Genomic DNA, 20209 nt, shown 5'->3' on the forward strand with positions numbered 1-20209 from the left:
AAGACCACGTGAGGTGATTGATTCACAGCCAATACATCAAGACATAGCAAATCAGGTGTTGAACTGCCCAACATGTCTGAGATATCAACCAAGCAATCCTGCTGAGCCATTTAAACCACACCCGGTGCCCGACAGCCCATATCAGCTGATCTGTTTGTTCACGGAGGGAAAGATTACATTGTGATGACAGACTATTATTCCCTTTAGCCAGAGGTCTGTAGACTGCACACACACAGCAGAGGCGGTGATGACATCCATGAAAGCCATCTTTTCCAGACATGGGGTGCCAAATGAGGTCTTCACAGATAATGGACCTGCTTGTGTACCGCAAAACACCACTGGAGCATGGTATGTCACCATCTTGACTTTTCATGGGACGTCAGCTAAGATCAAGCCTGCCCATTCAAGAAAAACTACTGAAAACAAAGGAGGGGGAAAAGATAAAAAGAGGTTCAAGTAACATAAAAAAGCAAAGCAGAAGTTCTATGACAGAGGAACATGAAACCTACCAGAACTGCACACTGGCAACCATGTGAGGCTCAAAGACAAAACAAGTACATGGGCACAGAAAGCAACCGCTCTCAATGGTTCAACCAAGGTCATACAGCATTCAGACTGAAGATGGTGCTGTGCTGAGACGGAATCGGCGTGGTATTATGGGACCAGCCGAAGTAGATCAGAGGACTGATGATGCTGCCAAGCAACCTCAACACTCAGGGAGTCCATCATCTGAGGCACCAAGTCCTGTGTAAGAACCACCCCTCAAAAGATCTTTAAGGAATGTGAAGCCACCAGAGAGACTCATTGAACAGATTTAGAATAATAATTGCTTAGTTGTAGTCATGGGTTGATAATCTTTCTGGAAGCATTATAGTTTAACACGGGAGTTGAATAGATTAAAATAAGAGTATCTGCTAAGTTTAAGGAAGTTACTGAAGAGTTAAAAGATGTGTATGTGTTGTCTTCATAAAAGTATGAAAAATGCCTTATGCTTGCGTTGTTTTAGGTTGTTCAAATCGATCAAACCGTGAAACTGATAAAAGTTTCTTCAGGGTTCCCTGTGAACTAATGAAAAAAAAAAGGGTGAACGAACACAGGATTTCACAAGAAGACATCGAGGAAGGTGGCTTTTGAAGCTCTCAGTGAAATCGAAGGGAGCCGAGTCGAAGCATGCTCAAGTTTACAGTGATCACTTGGTGAAAGGTTTGCATATCTCTCTCAGCTATGTCCTTAGTGTTTTCCAAGTACTTTTCTTGCTACATGTCGTTATTTTATGGTACTTTTTTTAAGGTCACGAAGCGCTAAAGTCCCCAGCTGTTTCTTTGTTTACTCCTCACAAAGTCCATATGCATGAAGGTTGCAACAAAATTCTTACCCAGCCATACAGTTATAATGGGCCGTGATCACTTCTCCATCTTGTTTAACTAAGATCCAGGTCTTTAAAGAGGTTTTTGATGATCTTTGTGAATGATTTACCTGAGAGATAAGAGCCAACACAAGCAAGAATCAAGCGAACTGTTGTTTGTTTACACTTCAACTTGCGGCGCTTCGTTGTAAAGACGCGAATGAAAAGCTTAAAAAAAAAAAAAAAAAAACACCACATACTTACACAGGCAAAAACAATGTAGGATTCATTCAGCACCGACTTGATGCCGAGGTCCTTTACCCAGCCACATACAAAAAAAAGTTGTAAGCCTCCATACTGTTCCACGCTTTCATCTGTTTTGCGGTGTAGAAGGATGTCTGCAACACCAGATAGTTCGAGATGTCGGGGAACTCGACTGAAGGGTAGTTTTCGATATCGTATGACCAATCCTTCTTTCCCAGACTGTAGGGGGCTAGTCCATTGCTCATAGCAATCTTCTGAATATATCTAAAGCGAGCAGTGGCTTTTAGATTATGAGCATACTCTGATAAGTTATCATCACTAGTTGTCTGCACTACGGCAGCCGTTTTGGTTTGCTAGACCACCAGCTGTTTCACTTCCGGTAAAACTGCTACGAAAAGTCACGTGACTGAAACCCAAGAATACAGCATGTTATGTCGATATATGGGCGGCATGGTGGTGTAGTGGTTAGCGCTGTCGCCTCACAGCAAGAAGGTCCGGGTTCGAGCCCCGTGGCCGGCGAGGGCCTTTCTGTGTGGAGTTTGCATGTTTGCATGTCCGTGTGGGTTTCCTCCGGGTGCTCTGGTTTCCCCCACAGTCCAAAGACATGCAGGTTAGGTTAACTGGTGACTCTAAATTGACCGTGAGTGTAAATGGTTGTCTGTGTCTATATGTCGGCCCTGTGATGACCTGGCGACTTGTCTAGGGTGTACCCCACCTTTCACCCGTAGTCAGCTAGGATAGGCTCCAGCTTGCCTGCGACCCTGTAGAACAGGATAAAGCGGCGAGAGATAATGAGATGAGATGTCGATATACAAAGTTCCCGCACCCTGTTAAAATCCAACAGGACTCGCCCAGCTCGCTTTTCACTGCATTCATGTCACAAGCGAGAAAACCTAAGCTAGGACCTACGATTAAATATAAATTTATACCATAAACTCTTCAGCTCAATCCCACATAATTTCTTTATTTTTTAAACATTATTATTCAATAACAAACAAACAAACAAACAAACAAACAAACAAACAAACATCGGGCATATCTCGGTATCTGCAAGACTAAAACTTTTTTTTTTAATCCACGCCATATTTTGATGGGCAAGATGCTAAATTTAGAGAACACTTGTTGTTTAACACATGTAGTTTTCGAGGCTACATGATGTGAATTGACCATAGATAGTACTGGAGAAATAAACTCCCTCACTTCAGGCAGTTAGCTGTTGCTCGGTCACTTAGCTTGATAAAGGTATCTTACCCAACGTTATAGATGTGACAGGGTACACAGCCTAATTAAATATTATATGTTTATAGTTTTGGGAATATTTGTTTTATATCAGCTACAAGTACCAATTACTGTTAGTATCGAGTATCTGTATCCTACATCATGTGAGTTTGCTTGTCTATCATGAAGAGTAAATGGAAATTATGTAACGATGTTGGATCTAAAATCCCTGAAAAAATTGTGGAAATCGATCAATCGAGTCCAAAGTTATGACCAATTATGTGATCCAAATTTATCATAAATTTGATATAATGATGTTGCACTTGCTACTTATTGATATTTTAAATGTAAAAATGTTTAAATGAATTACAAATATTAGTAAAATTCATGTTGTTTTTTTCTTTTATCACTTATTTTTTTCATGTTCATTGAGTAAAATGTGTCACACAGTATTATATAAAAAAAATTTAAAAATGAAATCATGCGTCAAGCATCATTTTGCATGATTATATATTTTCTGACAAAAACTACTCTTTCTAAAAGACTAAACGTGTAAGATATGTCATCAAAGTGTAATTTATAAGCAAGCATATGATGTCTCTGTTGTGTGTGAATCAGTCATTATCCGATTGTTTACAAATACTAGGTCTTGTCACCTGATCCTGAACCCATGTAATTTTGCCTAAAAATCTGTAGTGTCCGTAGGCCCCAAGCATTCTCGTTCCTATTTTGCAGTAATTTATCTACAAACAAGTATTCAAGTTTTACCACTGTATGTATTAATCCAATTTATGTTGAGTGCTTATGTTTGATAAAAAATATCCAACAACAAATAGCAACATACCATTAAATTTACAAATTTTGTTAAAAATAAGTAAATAAATTTTATACATGTGCAAATACAATGAAGGAACAGTAAATGGTATGAGTGTCAAATTAATGAAAATGATTTAACATGAGAGCAAACAAAGAATAAATTTTAACATTTTGAGTTATATGATTAGCACTGTAGTGCTGCCTGTTTTTAGTCTACAATGCTAGTTGTCAAATCTCATCTCATCTCATTATCTCTAGCTGCTTTATCCTGTTCTACAGGGTCGCAGGCAAGCTGGAGCCTATCCCAGCTGACTACGGGCGAAAGGCGGGGTACACCCTGGACAAGTCGCCAGGTCATCACAGGGCTGACACATAGACACAGACAACCATTCACACTCACATTCACACCTACGGTCAATTTAGAGTCACCAGTTAACCTAACCTGCATGTCTTTGGACTGTGGGGGAAACCGGAGCACCCGGAGGAAACCCACGCGGACACGGGGAGAACATGCAAACTCCGCACAGAAAGGCCCTCGCCGGCCACGGGGCTCGAACCCGGACCTTCTTGCTGTGAGGCGACAGCGCTAACCACTACACCACCATGCCACCTAGTTGTCAAATCACATCAATCAATATAAATATATATTTTTTTGTTATAAAATCAGTAAAAATAACAGGCTACTTGTAGTGTCCGTAGGTCCAAAGCTTCACCGATCTTGTTCCCATTGTTTAACATCAGTAGTAAACATACATTCTGTATTTACAATGGCAGTTGCTTTATTTCACATCCACCTACATAAAGATACGTAAATAAGTTATTTTTTAAATCACAAAATAATTCCTGTGTGAATGATGTACAGAACTACAGCACTTCCTACAAGTCATGCCTTTACCTTTCAACTTGATCCAGAAATGTGTAATTTAAAAAATTAATTTTAAATACTGAGTAATTTACTTAATACTAAATCATAGGCTGGGAACGTAATTTCACACATGTTCATGAACGTAATTTCATTATGTTAGACCTAAGAAATACATAATGACATTCTGATATGGATTTATAAGCATTTATTTCACATGTTCTGTTTTAAAGTTTATGAATAAAGGTTATTTTACACTGAATATTGTATATAATCATTGCCATTTATTGATAAATAAAACTTCATTATGAGTATGTAGTGTCCGTAGGCCCTCAATACATGGCTCCATATATCTGGATTTTTTTTTAAATGTAGGTCCGAATAAGAAAACAAAACAAACAAACAAAAAAACCTTTCAGTACCACATTCCCAATATATTTGGCAGCAAAAAATAATCACTTTACTTCGTGAAACTGCTTAATCAAATTTTGACCATTTTTGCAACACAATGCGTACACCTGATTGTACTGTTGCCGTATGTATACAAGCATCTGGATGTCATCATAAAAACAACATGAAGACTGGAGCAAAAACAATTCTGTGTCAGTGTGAACGAGTCATCTCTTTTTGGTGAATGTTGAGAGGAGACTCTCAGATGAAAGACTTTCTTTTGCTGCACATCTGCACTAAACTTTCAGTAAGGTAGATGGCATTATAAAATTATCTTAAAAGGGACATGCATCCACTTTTCAATTATTTTATCTTATTCCCTGAAGTTCTTTTGTAAAGTTTGTGAGAGGTGTTTTTTTTAAGCCTTGGATCTTTTTATTCATGGCGTTTTAGCATGGTATGAAACCCCAATCATGATGAAACGCTGATTCTGCAGCTGTGCCTTTAAGCGTAAACATGTAAATAGTTTTGATCTGATCGGCTAACATCTTTCAACTGTCATCAACATGCACAGGTACCGTTAGCCAATCAGAAAGATGTCTAACGAGAGTCTGACTGCAGGCTGGAGCTCACTGAGCTCGATATAGATTTTATATAGAGCTGGATAAAACAGTTTCTACATAATCCCACATCCACATGGAACTTTATACCCAGGTACATTTTCTCTACGATTGGAGGCCTTGAATATGAACTTTTATGTGATTATAAAATAGAGAAACTTCCCCTAATCCTGTCCAATTTCCATAAACAAATGCTCTTGGCATGGTCATTAATTTATAAACAACTTCTCCCCACATCAATGCTTCATCTGGAATAATCAGCACATTAAATATAAAAACAAATCCTTTTTTTCAATCCTGGTTCAATAACAATGTAATTCTACACTGCAAAAAACTAAAAACTAAATTTGAGGAGAAAATTCCTTAATACTAGTGAAATTATCTTGCTGCATCAACAGATAATTTTCCTTGACAAGACATCTTGGAATAAATTGGTTATAATCTAGAACTAGTTTTAATAATCTCAGAGTTGGTGTCTTGTATTCTTCTAGTAGGAAATGCTAGATCATTTCAACTATATTCAAGATATTCTAACTTGTTAAGATATCATTTTTGCAGTGTAGTAACCCAACTACTCAATGATGATGGAAGTCTGCTAAATTATTCTTAGTTCCTCCAAACATTTGGTATTCCTGTTACCCCAAAAGGGTTTGCCATTGTAATGGATGCCATTCCCTCTGGTATCCTAACTCCAAGAGGGGCTGAGAAACCAGTTTGTTTACCATCTCTGGACCCCATATTGACCTCAGTGGGTCATGTATGCTTCTCTGTCACATCCAAGAACAATAATCGCAATATTCGTGCATTATTCCAGACAGATATCACCACTATCCCCTCTGTGGTTCAGTACTGGATTGGTCTTATTGATGACCTGAACTGGAGCAGCGTGTGGAACCTCCCATACAGATACTTCCTTACAAACAAAGTAAGAGAGGTGTCTTTCAAACTGATTCATAGATACTATCCTGCCAAGCATTATCTGCTTAAGTTTAAGAGAGACATTTATGTGGACTGTTCATTGTGTGAGATGGATCCGGAAACAGTAATGCACCTGTTCTGGCAATGTCCCTTTACCATCACATTCTGGATAGAAATAACCCGGTACATTACAGCCAAGCTTGACTCTGATTTTTCTCGCTGTTGAGTTATATATAATAAAATGTGTTGATCGTTTTAGGAAAATACCATATTCATAAAGCCAAGTTTAGTCGTTGAAAACCTTCATAGGTTTTGAAGATAGTGAACCAAACTGAACAGAAGGGTGATTTTGTATACAAATATAAACACAAATCATTGATGCCTCGCTGTCTTGTTAATTATGTTAAATATTCCTTCAGCTCATGACATTTTCCATCGAGGTCAAAGTTAGACTTAGACAACCTTTGTCATTCAGTATGCAACAAGTGTACAGAATGAAATTTTGTTGCAATTTGGCTCAACACAGAATTAAATATGAAAGTGTATTAAATTATGCAACAGCAAAAATATTATAAAGTGCAATAGTATAAAGTGCAATAGTATAACGTGACCTGTGGAATTAGGAATTGTTCAAGTATCAATAAAAGTTTAGAGTTTGGATTTGGTGTTCAGCAGTCTGGTGACCTGGGGGGGGGGGACAAGCTGTTACAGAACCTGGTGGTCCTGCACCAAATGCTGCGGAACCTCTTTCCAGAGGCCAGAGGAGAGAACAGTCCATAGTGAGGGTGTGAGGGGTCACTGATGAGGTTTCTGGCTTGAGATACACAGCGCCTTGGTGCAATGTCCTGAATAGAGGGAAGTCCCAATGATTTTCTCTGCTGTCCTCACCACTCTCCTCACAGTCTTCCAGTCAGAGGCACTGTAGCCTCCACACCACACAGAGATGCAGCTGGTCAGAACGCTCTCTATGAGTAAAATGACCAAGGCAAAAATAAATGAATGTCACCGAGCAGTGACTAGATTTGTGGTGAAAGGTTTGCACCCCTTTGCCATGGTGGAAGCCCCTGAATTTCGGTAGGATAATTTCCTGCATATTATCTGGCATGGCTCAAATGAATAGATAGGCAACTTCAGACAACTTTGAAATTAGAATTGTTAATTGCATGTTGTTATTTTAACCAGTACAGTTCTGTTTCATTCATTCCCATTACATATTCTCTGTAGGGAGATGACAAAGGCTACGTTTACATTACGTCGAATCAGCGGATCATCAGATTAACGTTCTTAAAATGATTCGCATTTACACTAAAACCGTTAGCCGTGCACACAGCAACACCAATACGCGGATACGCTCGGCTCCGCAGGCATCCTGCGCTCCAAATCACTCCGCCCTGAACAGCGAGTGCCCTCTGGAGGGTGCGCACTCCGGCCCTGCGCAGCTCACAGAGCGCGCGAGTGAAGTGAACAAGCCACGATTCGGGACTGAGCCGCTGTGTGCGAGATCCCAGCGCATATCACTTATTACTTGTAAGTGGAAGGATGGCAAGCCTAAAGACAATCATAACTACACAATGGGCAGTATTTGCATCAGTATTTGCAGTATTTTCATACTTTTATACTCTTTAATGAAAGGTGATACAAGGCGGAAGTCTGCGCCGTTTTTCAGCAGTCGCGTCACATGACCAACGCCAGCGAATCAGGAAGGTGGATGTCACAGTGACGTTGTCCAATGAGACGCCAGCTAGAGCTCAGCACAGCGTATTCGCGTATTCTCAATGTTTACACAGCACCGGAGCTGATACGATCTAGATTGAATACGTGGACGCTGGCGGATTCCCGTTTCCCCGCTTTTTCAGGGGGGTTAATGTAAACGGACAGTGCATCCGCGAAGAAAACGAGACAGATACGGTCTAGTGTAAACGTAGCCAAAGACTCTGGACTCAAAATACCATCCCCCAAGCAGAGACAGTTTAACAAACCATCTGATCCCTGCTTGGTAGGGGGTTGAAAAGAGCAATCTGATCTCAGACCTGAAACAAGTCACAAAGGCAGCCATCACAGCTGATGGTTGGACAAGTTTTACTCAAGACCATTACCTCACTAACATGGCACTATGGAGCACTTGCATGTGACGTCACAGCCGATCCAGATTGTGACAGACGCCATCTTGTCAGTCAAACGCCATATTCCGCCTTCTACTGGAAAACCCTACTATATACAATTCTACTACAACGGCTGCGGCTACAAGCTCTCCCTACCTGTGCACGCTTTTTATGTTTTTTGTGTGTATTTTTGCGTGTTGTTCGTCTGTACCGGACTTCAATATCCACTACAACCATATGGACTTACTGGACATTGGTTTCCAGCAGAAAATGACGGTTTGTAGCGATTTCCATCGCATGCACAACATTCCGGACGAGATAGCGAGACCAGCGGGGTCTCCGTGGATTGTTATCGGAAGCAAAGCGAAGGAGGCGGCGCCGGGAGCGGAAGCAAAAGCGAGGCTGCAGAGCCGGCCTGTTGACTAAGCTCAGAAAACAGCCACTCAAACCTCCACTGCTAAGCCTCTATCTCTCCAACGCCAGATCCATGTAAACAAGACGGACGATTTGGAATTACAGCTGGAATTACCTTATTCTATTCTATAATCGGCTGGTCAGTGCTATACTCAATACTTAAGTGACTTACCCATCCAATGAGGATTCTTGTTTACAAGATGCCACATCTAAGTCGCTGACAAATCCTGAATTTCTGTAAAGATAACTGTCCAGAGATTTATAAGCACGCAGTGCTTCACCACTGAACAGCGAGGGAAAGTTAATGAGGTAATTATACACGTCCGGGTATTCCGCTGGCAGTTCAAAATCCGGTCGTGAAAACTCCGTCCGGTAAGCCATAAGGGTCACTAATCTGTAGATCATTTATTTTAGACATATATCTAGTTATCTGTTCATTAGAAAAATGAGCCGTGTAGTCCATCGGTTGAAATTGATCCATTCTGTACACGAGTGCAGCAGTATTCAGCAGTGTTTTTGACCGACAAGATGGCGGTTGTGTACTTTCCGGTCACGTGACTGCAAGATCTCTATATCAGAGAAAGTCAGAATAAGGAAAAAGTCCTCAAAACCAAATCAGTGTATGAATCACAGACAGGGACAGCTGTGGCAGAGAAGATTGAGGGGGTCCTGGAGGAGTTTGGTGTAAAAGAAAAGGGTGTGGCAGCCACTGTGGAAAATGCAGCAAATATGGATGTAGCTGTGAAAAAGCTGAATATTATCAAGTTTCCATGTTTCGCGCACACGCTAAACCTTGCAGCTCAAAAGCTGTACACCTGCAGTACAATTTACAACTGGGCAGCAAGGATTCGTTCTGTGATTGTATGGATTAAGAGATCCCACATGGCAAAAGTAGTCCTCAAGGAGAAGCAGCAACTCTTCGGTAAGAGTATTTTCAATACTGTAATCAAAGCCAGCCAAAATGTAAATGAACAGATTAGGGTCAATCTAAAATTATAAATGATAATATAAACGTTGTTTATACTAATCTCATCATGTAATTTGTGCACGTGCGTGCCTTTCAGAGCTGCCCCAGCACATGCTCCTCTTAGATATGAGGACAAGATGGAACTCTGTTTTTGATGATGGAGAGGTTCTGTGAGCAATTTTCTGCCATCCAAGCTGCAGCTATAGACCCAAGGTGAAGAAAGCCCATGGAGAAGGAGAAATTGGCCAGAATTGGCAATGAGGACCTGAGGAAAGCAGAGGAGTTTGTGCTGCTGATGCAGAAGCATTACACATCTACACTTGCAGTCTGTAGTGAAAAAAGTCTGACCTGTGGCCAGATACTGCCCATCATTTAGAAGCTGCACAAACATTACACAGTGCAGGCAGATGACTCTGCATTCACCAGGGGCATCAAGGAAAACATTTGGAATGATCTTTCTAAACGTTACAAGGATGATGACATCCAAGCATTCCTGGAGGAAGTAATTGTATTAGACCCCAGATTTAAATCCAGAATGGATGGGGATGAAATCTGGGACAGGATCAGGGCAGCAGCAGTGGCAGCAAACACACAGGCAGCAGCAACAGAAGAGCTATCAGAGCTGTGAGAGACACACAGGCAGGCAGAAGAAGATGAAAAAGAATGTCTATACACCACCCATAAAGCAGCAAAAAAAAAAAAGCCCAAGAAGAACTTTTTGCGGAAGAGGACAGCGAGCTTCTGTCCTTGCAGCAGCAGCCACCCTGTCTCCGTTGCCCAAAGAGTAGATCAAGAAGTTCAACTATATAGAAGCCTTCCTCCCATTCCAACCAAGGACAGCCCCACTCTCTGGTGGTGGATGAAGAGGGACACATTACCAAATGTTATCAGCTTTAGCTGAGAAGTATCTCTGTGTCCAAGCATCCTCTACCCCATCTGAGAGGGTGTTCTCCACAGCTGGAAATACCTTAAGTCCAGAAAGATCTCTCATCTTTCCTGAGAAAGCAAACATGCTAATTTTTCTGCACAAAAATTGTTAATTTGCCACTCAGGGCCAAATAGAGCCAGCAGAGACGATACAGAAGTCATGCTAATTTTTCTGCACAAAAATTGTAAATTCTTGCTTTTTCATGCCAGTTTTAATTTTATTTGAATTTTGATACACTTTACACTAAAGACAATGTAAACAAACCCATTTCTACTATATTTTATTTCCTAACCCAATGAGAGTTGATGAGAATCAATAAGGAATCGAATCGATAAGTGATATTGACAGTGGAATCGGAATTGCTAAATTCTCATCAATTCCCATCCCTACTCTCTATGGTGCTTCTGTAGACTCTAGTGAGGATGGGCAGGGGCAGGTGTGCTCTCCTCATCCTACACAGAAAGTGCAGACGCTGCTGTGCCTTCTTGACCAGTGATGCGGTGTTCACAGACCAGGTGAAGTTGTGTGTGATGTGCACCCCCAGGAACTTGGTGCTATTGACCACCTCCACAGCCATGTTGTTGACAAGTGGAGCGTGGCTGGGCTGGTTTTTCCTGAAGTCAACAATGATCACTTTAGTTTTGTTCACGTTCAGGATCAGGTTGTTTTCCCTGCACCAGCCCACCAGCTGCTCCACCTCCTCTCTATCGGCCAGGTCATTGTCATCCCTGATGAGGCCCACCAGTGTTGTGTCATCCGCAAACTTCACAATGTGGTTGCTGGCAGCCCTGGGGACACAGTCGTGTGTCATCAGAGTGAACAGCAGAGGGCTCAGGATACAGCCCTGAGGGGAGCCTCTGTTGAGGGTGAGGACACTGGAGATGTTCTGTCCGACCCGCACTGACTGTGGTCTTTCAGCGAGGAAGTCTAGCAGCCAGTTGCACAGGGTGTGTGTGTGTGTGTGTGCTGAAACCCAGGGGACCGAGTTTGTTCACCAGATGCTATGGAATGATGGTAATATATAGATTTAGGCACTGCCTAAAAGCAGAGCTCCCATCTGTTTCTGGGTTGAAGAATTCTCTTATATCATAGCCAGCCTCTTTTGTTTTATTTCTTTACTGGCTAACACTGGCCACTAAGTGGTGCATAGGACTGGCAATTACCAACACTGGCCACTAGGCGGTGCGTAGGACTGGCAATTACCAACACTGGCCACTAGGCGGTGCGTAGGACTGGCAAGTTCCAACACTGGCCACTAGGCAGTGCGTAGGACTGGCAATTACCAACACTGGCCACGAGGCAGTGCATAGGACTGGCAATTACCAACACTGGCCACGAGGCGGTGCGTAGGACTGGCAATTACCAACACTGGCCACTAGGCGGTGCGTACGACTGGCAATTACCAACACTGGCCATTAGGCGGTGCGTAGGACTGGCAATTACTAACACTGGTGTGGTGAAAACAACTTGATGGGTTTCTTTATGTATCCACACTATTCCTATGGGGCTCCGCTTTCACAGGCCGAGTTCCGCTATAATGGCCAGGGTTCCTTCTGGCGCTCGTCACACTTGTCACTGACGCACATAATCCGTCAGTGACGAAGTGAAAATTACTAGCAGTCATCACGGTGACGAATGTGTGTCATTATCATCAGTCATCGTTTATAGAAATCCCTCCGTTTGCTGAAATCCAACATGTTCAAAAAATTTGTGCAACAAAATTTCTCTCAAAATAGCCGCAAATGCGTCGCTGGTGTCGCAAAGCCGTTGCAAACCCTTCTCAAGTTAGTTTCCATGAGGCTTCCTCTACTTCCCTGCCTGCTGAGGGAAAGCCGGGCTGCGACAGCCTGCGACTAGTTGGAGACACAACAACAATTGCGGTAAAATATGTGGATATCAATTCAGTGTGATTCCAAGTGAAAATTCACATATTTTATCGCAATTGTATCTCCAACTAGTCATGGGCTGTCGCAGCCCAGTGAGATACTACCCTAAAAAGTGGCAGCTTCCTTGAACATGTCCCAGCCCCCATAGAAAAAGCCCTCAGTGTGAGCGGATTGCAGCTCACTGATGGTGCAGTAGAGAACACTCACAGCCTGCGACTGTGTTTTCACGCTGGGGGGCTCAGACACAGCAGTGATGGAAATAAAGTAACATGACCAAACGTCCTGGTTTGACCGGGACAGTCCCGATTTTGAGTTGCATGTCCCCAGTCCCGACAAAGGTCCGTTAGGATGCTGAAATGTCCCGGTTTACACCAAACAGTAACAAACTGCCCTGGTTACTTCGATCATATATAGCCAATGAGATGGCAATAAAGCTTCTAGCAATTCAGCATCAATGTGCATGTGTGCGCAGTCAACCTTACAATGTATCTATTTGTACAATGTTGCAATATAGAAGCCGCGTTATAACGGTTTTTTCGCTAGCAGCTGTCAACTACTACGCAACAATGCTGAAGAGAAAATGTTCATTTTCAAAAGATTTGCAGGTTGCTTACCCCTTTCTCTGAGAAGTCCAGGGTGCTGAACATGAAGCTTACTGCACACACTGCAAGTGCTCCTTCTCCATTGCTCATGGTGGTAGTGCTAATGTTAAAGACCACCTCAAAACAGCGAAGCACAAGCAGTGGGTAGAGGCAGGGGCTAGCAGTGTGGCCACTTACTTCAGTCAAGTTAGCGCTGGCAGTGCTGAACTCAAACGGGCTGCTGAGGAGGGTACTTTTGCCTATCATTTGGTGAACCATAACCAAGGTTTCAGGTCCATGGACTGCACCGCAGGCCTGATAAGGAAGTTTTACGACGAACGCTTCACTTGTGCACGAACCAAGGCCGAAGCGATCGTGACAAGTGTCATCTCACCCCATGCCATGGATCTGTTAAAGGCAGACCTAAGAGTGGTTCATTACGTCTCAGTGGCTATCGATACATCCAATCACAAAGCGGTGAAGCTTATTCCCATCGTGATCTGCTACTTCAAGGATACAGACGGGGTGCAGGTGAAAATCCTGGAATTCACATCAGTTCCAGGTGAGACATCTGACATTCTTGTTGGGGAGGTCAGTCGCAGTCTCCGAGCTTTTAACCTGCTTGACAAAGTTGTTGGGTTCTGTGCTGACAACACCAACTTTGGTGGGAGAGCTAGGGCTGGCGTGAACGTTTTTTTTCAAATTAAACGAGGCCTCCACCAACGAGTTAGTGGGAGTGGGCTGTGCCGCACACATTGCTCACAATGCTCTCCAAACTGCTGCAGATACCCTTCTCTGTGACATCGAGAGCTTTATTGTGAAAGTTTTCAGACATTTCCATATCTTTACTGTCCAAACTGAGCAATTAAAAGAGTTCTGCGACTTTGTCGAGCTTGAGTACGCAACGATCCTTGGGACAAGTAAGACGCGGTGGCTGTCCCTAGGTCCGGCCGTCGAAAGAGTGCTGAAGCTTTATCCTGCGCTGCAGTCCTACTTCGCCTCTCAAGACAGACCACCTGTGGCGATCGCTGAATTCTTACAGAACCCGCTTAATGAGGCCTGGATGTGGTTTCTGCACAATCAGCTGTCGTTGCTCAACGATACCGTCAAGGCGCTGGAGAGGCAGAAAAACACAGTCGCGAACTCCGCCCATCTCCAGCGCAACCTGCAAGGCAAACTGCAGGAGAGAAAGTTGGCTGTGTTCACAGGTCTCAAGGTAAGCGTGAAAGCCCAAAGACATCTGCCCCCCTGCAGGAAAATATAATTTAAAAATGGGCCTACACTATACCATCTTTGTACACAATACAATAATGAAATCAAATTGAAGGCTGAGCAGTTAAAATAAAAGAGGAAAATGATCAGGGAGTAAAGGCTAAGGAAAAAAAAATAAGTTTTTAGACAGTAAGTGAAATATTTCTAGCCATGAGCCTATTTGTGCTAATTTTGATATGGCTTACAGCTAAAGAAAATCCCAAATTCAGCATCTCATAAAATTAGAATATTGTAATTTAACCAGGTTTTTCGGCTACTTTTGGCAGTGTGGGCAGGTGCCAAGTCCTGCTGGATGAATGAAATCAGCATCTCCATAAAGTTTGTCAGCATCTCCATAAAGCATAATTCTTCCTACTTTGCCCTAACATTAGGCTTAGATTATATGTAGTGTGTGAAAATAAACATGAAACATTAGCCAATAAAGTGATTTGAAACTTATTTATTTGTTAATAATTTGGAAAATTTGGAAATTTTTCACTTTTATAGGTGAAGAATCTTCTGAGCGCCCTTGATGATCCACGAAAGGCAGCAGAATTTCGCAACACCGTCTGCGCCTTTTACGACTGTTGCATTTCATACCTGAAGGAATGGGGAGCTCCGTTTAAGGAGATAGAGGTCCTCTCCTGGACTCTCCTCAACACTGTCCCTCAATGGGATGAGGTTGAATCGTCCCTCCAGTACGTGTCGTCAAGAATGCATCGATGTCACGTTGACGAGACCCAGCTGTTTGACGAGACGTCATCTGTGCGGCTATATACCACTGAGAAGGTGGCTCAGTGGAGCGCTGATGGCAAGCCAATGGATGAACACTGGGCAGAGATGTTCACACACTTCAAGAGTAGGGAGATCCCTTACAGCAATGTCAGCCAGCTTTCCCAGTTTGCCATGTGCCTACCTGGCACCAATGCTCCAGTTGAGCGAATATTTTCACTCATGAGCAACACCTGGACTGACGAGAGGAATCAGATGACTGTGCCTACTCTCAAAGCCTTGCTCATTACCCGGGCCAATTTCGACGATACTTGCTTGCAGTTTCACAGCAGGCTCTCAGGCAATAAAGCGCTACTGGAGCAAATTCACTCATCATGTAAATATATGCAATTAAATGGCATCTTCTTTAGGGTGGGTGGGTTGGTTGGCTGCATTTCTGAAACATTTTTTGTTGTCTTTCATCTGTTTCATCTGTCTTTAATCTGTATCACAGATTGTCTTGACTTGTTTGATGCTGTTGTCAACTCGGGGTTCACGTTTTCAAAATAGTTAATAGCGGAGCTCCGAGCGGAGCACCATACCTAAGAAAAAATGGTAAACCATTGAGTCGATTTTTTTGTGGTTTGTCTGTGTACGTGTACCACCAGTTAGTAATTACCAGTCATACACACCGCCTAGAGGCGGCACAGTGGTGTAGTGGTTAGCGCTGTCGCCTCACAGCAAGAAGGTCCGAGTTCGAGCCCCGTGGCCGGCGAGGGCCTTTCTGTGTGGAGTTTGCATGTTCTCCCCATGTCCACGTGGGTTTCCTCTGGGTGCTCCGGTTTCCCCCACAGTCCAAAGACATGCAGGTTAGGTTAACTGGTGGCTCTAAATTGACCGTAGGTGTGAATGTGAGTGTGAATGGTTGTCTGTGTCTATGTGTCAGCTCTGTGATGACCTGGCGACTTGTCCAGGGTGTACCCCGCCTTTCGCCCGTAGTCAGCTGGGATAGGCTCCAGCTTGCCTGCGATCCTGTAGAACAGGATAAAGCGGCTAGAGATGATGAGAATGAGATGAGAAACACACCGCCTAGTGGTCAGTGTTAGTAATTACCAGTCATACACACCGCCTAGTGGTCAGTGTTAGTAATTACCAGTCATACACACCGCCTAGTGGTCAGTGTTAGTAATTACCAGTCATACACACCGCCTAGTGGTCAGTGTTAGTAATTACCAGTTATACACACTGCCTCGTGGCCAGTGTTAGTAATGACCAGTCATACACACCACCTAGTGGCCTGTGTTAGTAATGACCAGTCATACACACCGCCTAGTGGTCAGTGTTAGTAATGGGAAGGTTCCACTATGTTACATTTTAGCTGTATTCAGCAGGTGGCGCTGTGATCAGTCTTCCACTTCGGGGTCATTCCCAGCCAAAACAATACTCAATGTGACATTGGTTTGTATAACGTTTCGCTGAAATGAGATAGAATTAATAAATTTTATTGATGTTTAACTGGAATAGACGCTTAGAAAATGTTGTCAAACGTACAAATACGCAAATTATCGCCCATGCCACATCCATTATTGTGCTTAAGTTAGGGCTTGTGGTCTGGGTAACCACGTCTACTTCACGCGGCCTGTAAGATATATTTGTGCTTATCATGCTTATTGATGGGCCAGTTATTGTGAAATCATAATGATGTTTGATTTTTTTTATATTAATCACATACTTGAATAATCAAACAAATATTTCCTCAAAAGAATGCATACAGAGCAAAAGAATGCATACATTTAAATTTTGATGAGTGCTGATTCTATATTGGTGTATAGTTCATATATTTGGGGATAAAAATTCTGGTAACAGAAATTAACACACATGGCTAAATTGGCTGCTGAACTCATTAACATAACAATAATATGCTTTTTTATAGGCATTATAGTTATTTGAGGCTCGGCCTGAATGATTTGAAGCCCAAGCGATAATTTATTTGTTTTATTAGGTGTGATTAATGTTTGCATGTTTTAATATTAATCTGGTTTATAAAAGGCAGCACTTTGTCAGAGGGTAGCGTGTCACACAACTTAACTCTGTATGCTTCAACTGGTACCCATGAACATGTTAATATCCATTCATAGTTTAAATGCCTCTGTTGGTGTACACGTGCATACATATGCCTTCAACACTGTACAAGATTCAGCAACTTAAGGCTTTCACAATACCTGACGGTCACAGATCATATGGAATTAACTGGCAGATGCACAGTCATAAAATGCATTGTGTTTTTCAGGCTCGTCTTCGTAGCATGCAAGCTGCTGTCCATGATGAACTGGCAAGCAAATTTAAACAATCCTCTCTCTATTTATGGCTTCGTATCTTTAAAATTTACAAGATGTTATTAAACTTAAAATAAACCACAATAAACCCTGAATAAACACTTTACTTTTGTTGGTTTGGGCTGTGGCGTCCACTGTTGTTGACATTGTTGAACGACCCAGTGACGCGCGCGCCACCTGTTGACTACTCCGCACAAATCATAGCGGAACCTTCCCATTACCAGTCATACACACCGCCTAGTGGCCAGTGTTAGTAATTACCAGTCATACACACCGCCTAGTGGCCAGTGCTAGCCAGTAAAGAAATAAAACAAAAAAAGAGACTGGCTATGATATAAGAAAATTCTACAACCCAGAAACAGATGGGAGCTCCGCTTTTAGGCAGTGCCTAAATCTATATATTAGCCTACACTGGTTAAGATTAAACTGAGGCATTTTGGGTAAAGGTTCGGAGGTGACAATGATTAGGCTCATGCGCTCATTCCTGTTACAATGCATAGCCTATTGTTAAAAAAAAAAAGCTCATCGCATAAAATGTTGACGTTAATATACAAGCATTGCATTTTCTTGGCATTTTCACAAAGGTGAAATAAATCAGTTGAAATTTAGGCTATTGGTCTACTCCCCATCATCACATCTGTTGCCTGATTTTCTTACTTTAATTGAATTGTGTTAGAAGTACATGTAGATAACAAGAAAAATACTTGATTATTCTCTGAAATGTTGATAAAAGTGAGCTTCTACAAAATGATAAAAGCACCTGTCTGAGCCATGGTTTGAGCCGGCGCATGTTTACATCAAAACGCGTGTGCGTGCACGAGTATCACGGTCACGCGCAAAGTGTCCCAGTTTTCGACTCGGGAAATCTGGTCACCCTAAAATAAAGTCAACTCCCTGGGCAGATAGAACGGTCTACAGTTTACAGTCAGAAGCTCAGTATCCGGTGGGCAATGGCTTGAGACAAACTTAGCATTTTTACACCAACTGTTATTGATATAAATCCACAAACCACCCCCTCGGGATTGACCGCTTAGTGCGCAGCTCCTGTCGGCACGAAACGTAGCTAGCCCCTCGATGCTAACAACATTGTCCGGGACTGAAGAGTTAAGCCATGTTTCCGTCAGAATTATAGCGCAGCAGTTCCTCATCTCTCGTTTTGATGTTAATTCCAGCTGCAGATGATCCATTTTGTTCTCCAGGGAGCGAACGTTAGCGAGGAAGACGGATGGAAGCGGCGTTTTATAGAGGTTAGCTTTTAGCTTAGCTGTTAGCCCCCCGACAACCGCGCTTCCGCCTTCGGTCACACCGCCTCCGCTTGCTCCTCCGTCGGCTTGTGCTGCTCGGGGAGTCCGCTGCACTGTAGGCCCCTGGGTCTTGCCGGTGTAGCACTCCGAGGCTACACAAAACACTCCCGAGTAGTCGTGTCTACGAAGCCGAAGTCACTGGATGATCGAAATTCCAGCAAGTGCTGGCGACTATAGACTAACTTACTGAGAGCGCTGACTATTACATTACGGACATTCTATGCGGCGTATTATGGTTGAAAAACCCGTAACTGTCGCGAACCCAGTGGTGAGGAAAGGACATAGAACCTCAGAACACAGTTATTTCCATACCTGACTGAGATTCCACAAAGCTGGAGAGAATCAGGAGAGTCACACAAATAACCCCTGAAAGAAAGGTTCTCATTATTGCTTCAGTCTGTTTCACAAGATAAATAACACTTTACACATTACACTTGTTTTAGCGCAATTTAACACATCACTTCTCTCAAAAAATCAAAATACTCATTTTAAGACGAATATTTTCTCAATAAGAAGACGCTAAAAGGAAAAGCGCTTTGTTCAAGCTTTCAGTTTGTGTACTTTCGTTTTTGTGATTTGGTAAGCCACGCCCTTTATTCCAACAGGAGGCTGTGATTTATGCAGGCCTCTAGGTGGGGAGAAAGAGAGAGAAAGAAAGAAGGGAGAGACAGAGGGAGAATTGTGTCTGGAATAGCCTCCCATGTTTTTCCACTTACATCTAGAGCACCATCATTAAACACAAGAACTTGCCTTTGGCATCTTGTTTAGTTTGTTTTGATTTTGTTGCTGGTCCCACCAGAAATATGGATGAAATTTGAAATGAAAGGGAATATATATATATATATATATATATATATATATATATATATATAATGTGTGTGTGTGTATAAAATCTGAAATGGTGTGTATACATGTTATATATGTTAGCTTTTCATATTTTGATGGCACTTAAAATCAAATGACAGCAAGTACTTGAAAAGAAACCACTCTATTTTTGTTAAGATGCTTATACTTAATTCTGATTGATTGTGCAATACGCAGGATGCATGGCCTGGATGAGCGCCTGAAACATATGAACATATTGGTGAAGTCATGGCTGGATACGGTACACATGCAAGAAAATACCTTGCTCTGTGGCAGATCAGCAACGTGGAGGAAGAAGCTGGCACCAGTCCAGGTAAACACTTGCAGTGTTGGTGTGTGGTTATCACCCACAGCCCATGGTGTTGCCAGAAGCTAACGTTGCTACTTCAGTAGCTAACCAACCAACTAGCATTACCCTAACCTTCTGTAGGG

General features: G+C 42.5%; 1 protein-coding gene across 4 annotated transcripts in view; it reads right to left on the reverse strand.

The window, feature by feature from the left end:
- The window catches only part of LOC132870885 (butyrophilin subfamily 1 member A1-like), a 106227-nt gene extending 86762 nt beyond the window's left edge, over positions 1-19465 (reverse strand). For 2 of the 4 annotated variants that reach the window (XM_060904862.1, XM_060905123.1), the window contains exon 1: positions 19226-19465. In XM_060904862.1, coding sequence (XP_060760845.1) covers positions 19226-19298 — 73 coding nt within the window. In that variant the 5' untranslated portion in view covers positions 19299-19465. Of the gene's footprint in view, positions 1-1375; positions 1477-1609; positions 2054-19225 lie in introns of those variants that run through there. The other 2 variants (XM_060904938.1, XM_060905024.1) reach the window with 2 other exon arrangements.
- Positions 19466-20209: the final 744 nt, after the last annotated feature.

This window comes from Neoarius graeffei, chromosome 1 (genome assembly GCF_027579695.1).
Source record: "Neoarius graeffei isolate fNeoGra1 chromosome 1, fNeoGra1.pri, whole genome shotgun sequence".
Lineage (NCBI taxonomy): Eukaryota > Metazoa > Chordata > Actinopteri > Siluriformes > Ariidae > Neoarius > Neoarius graeffei.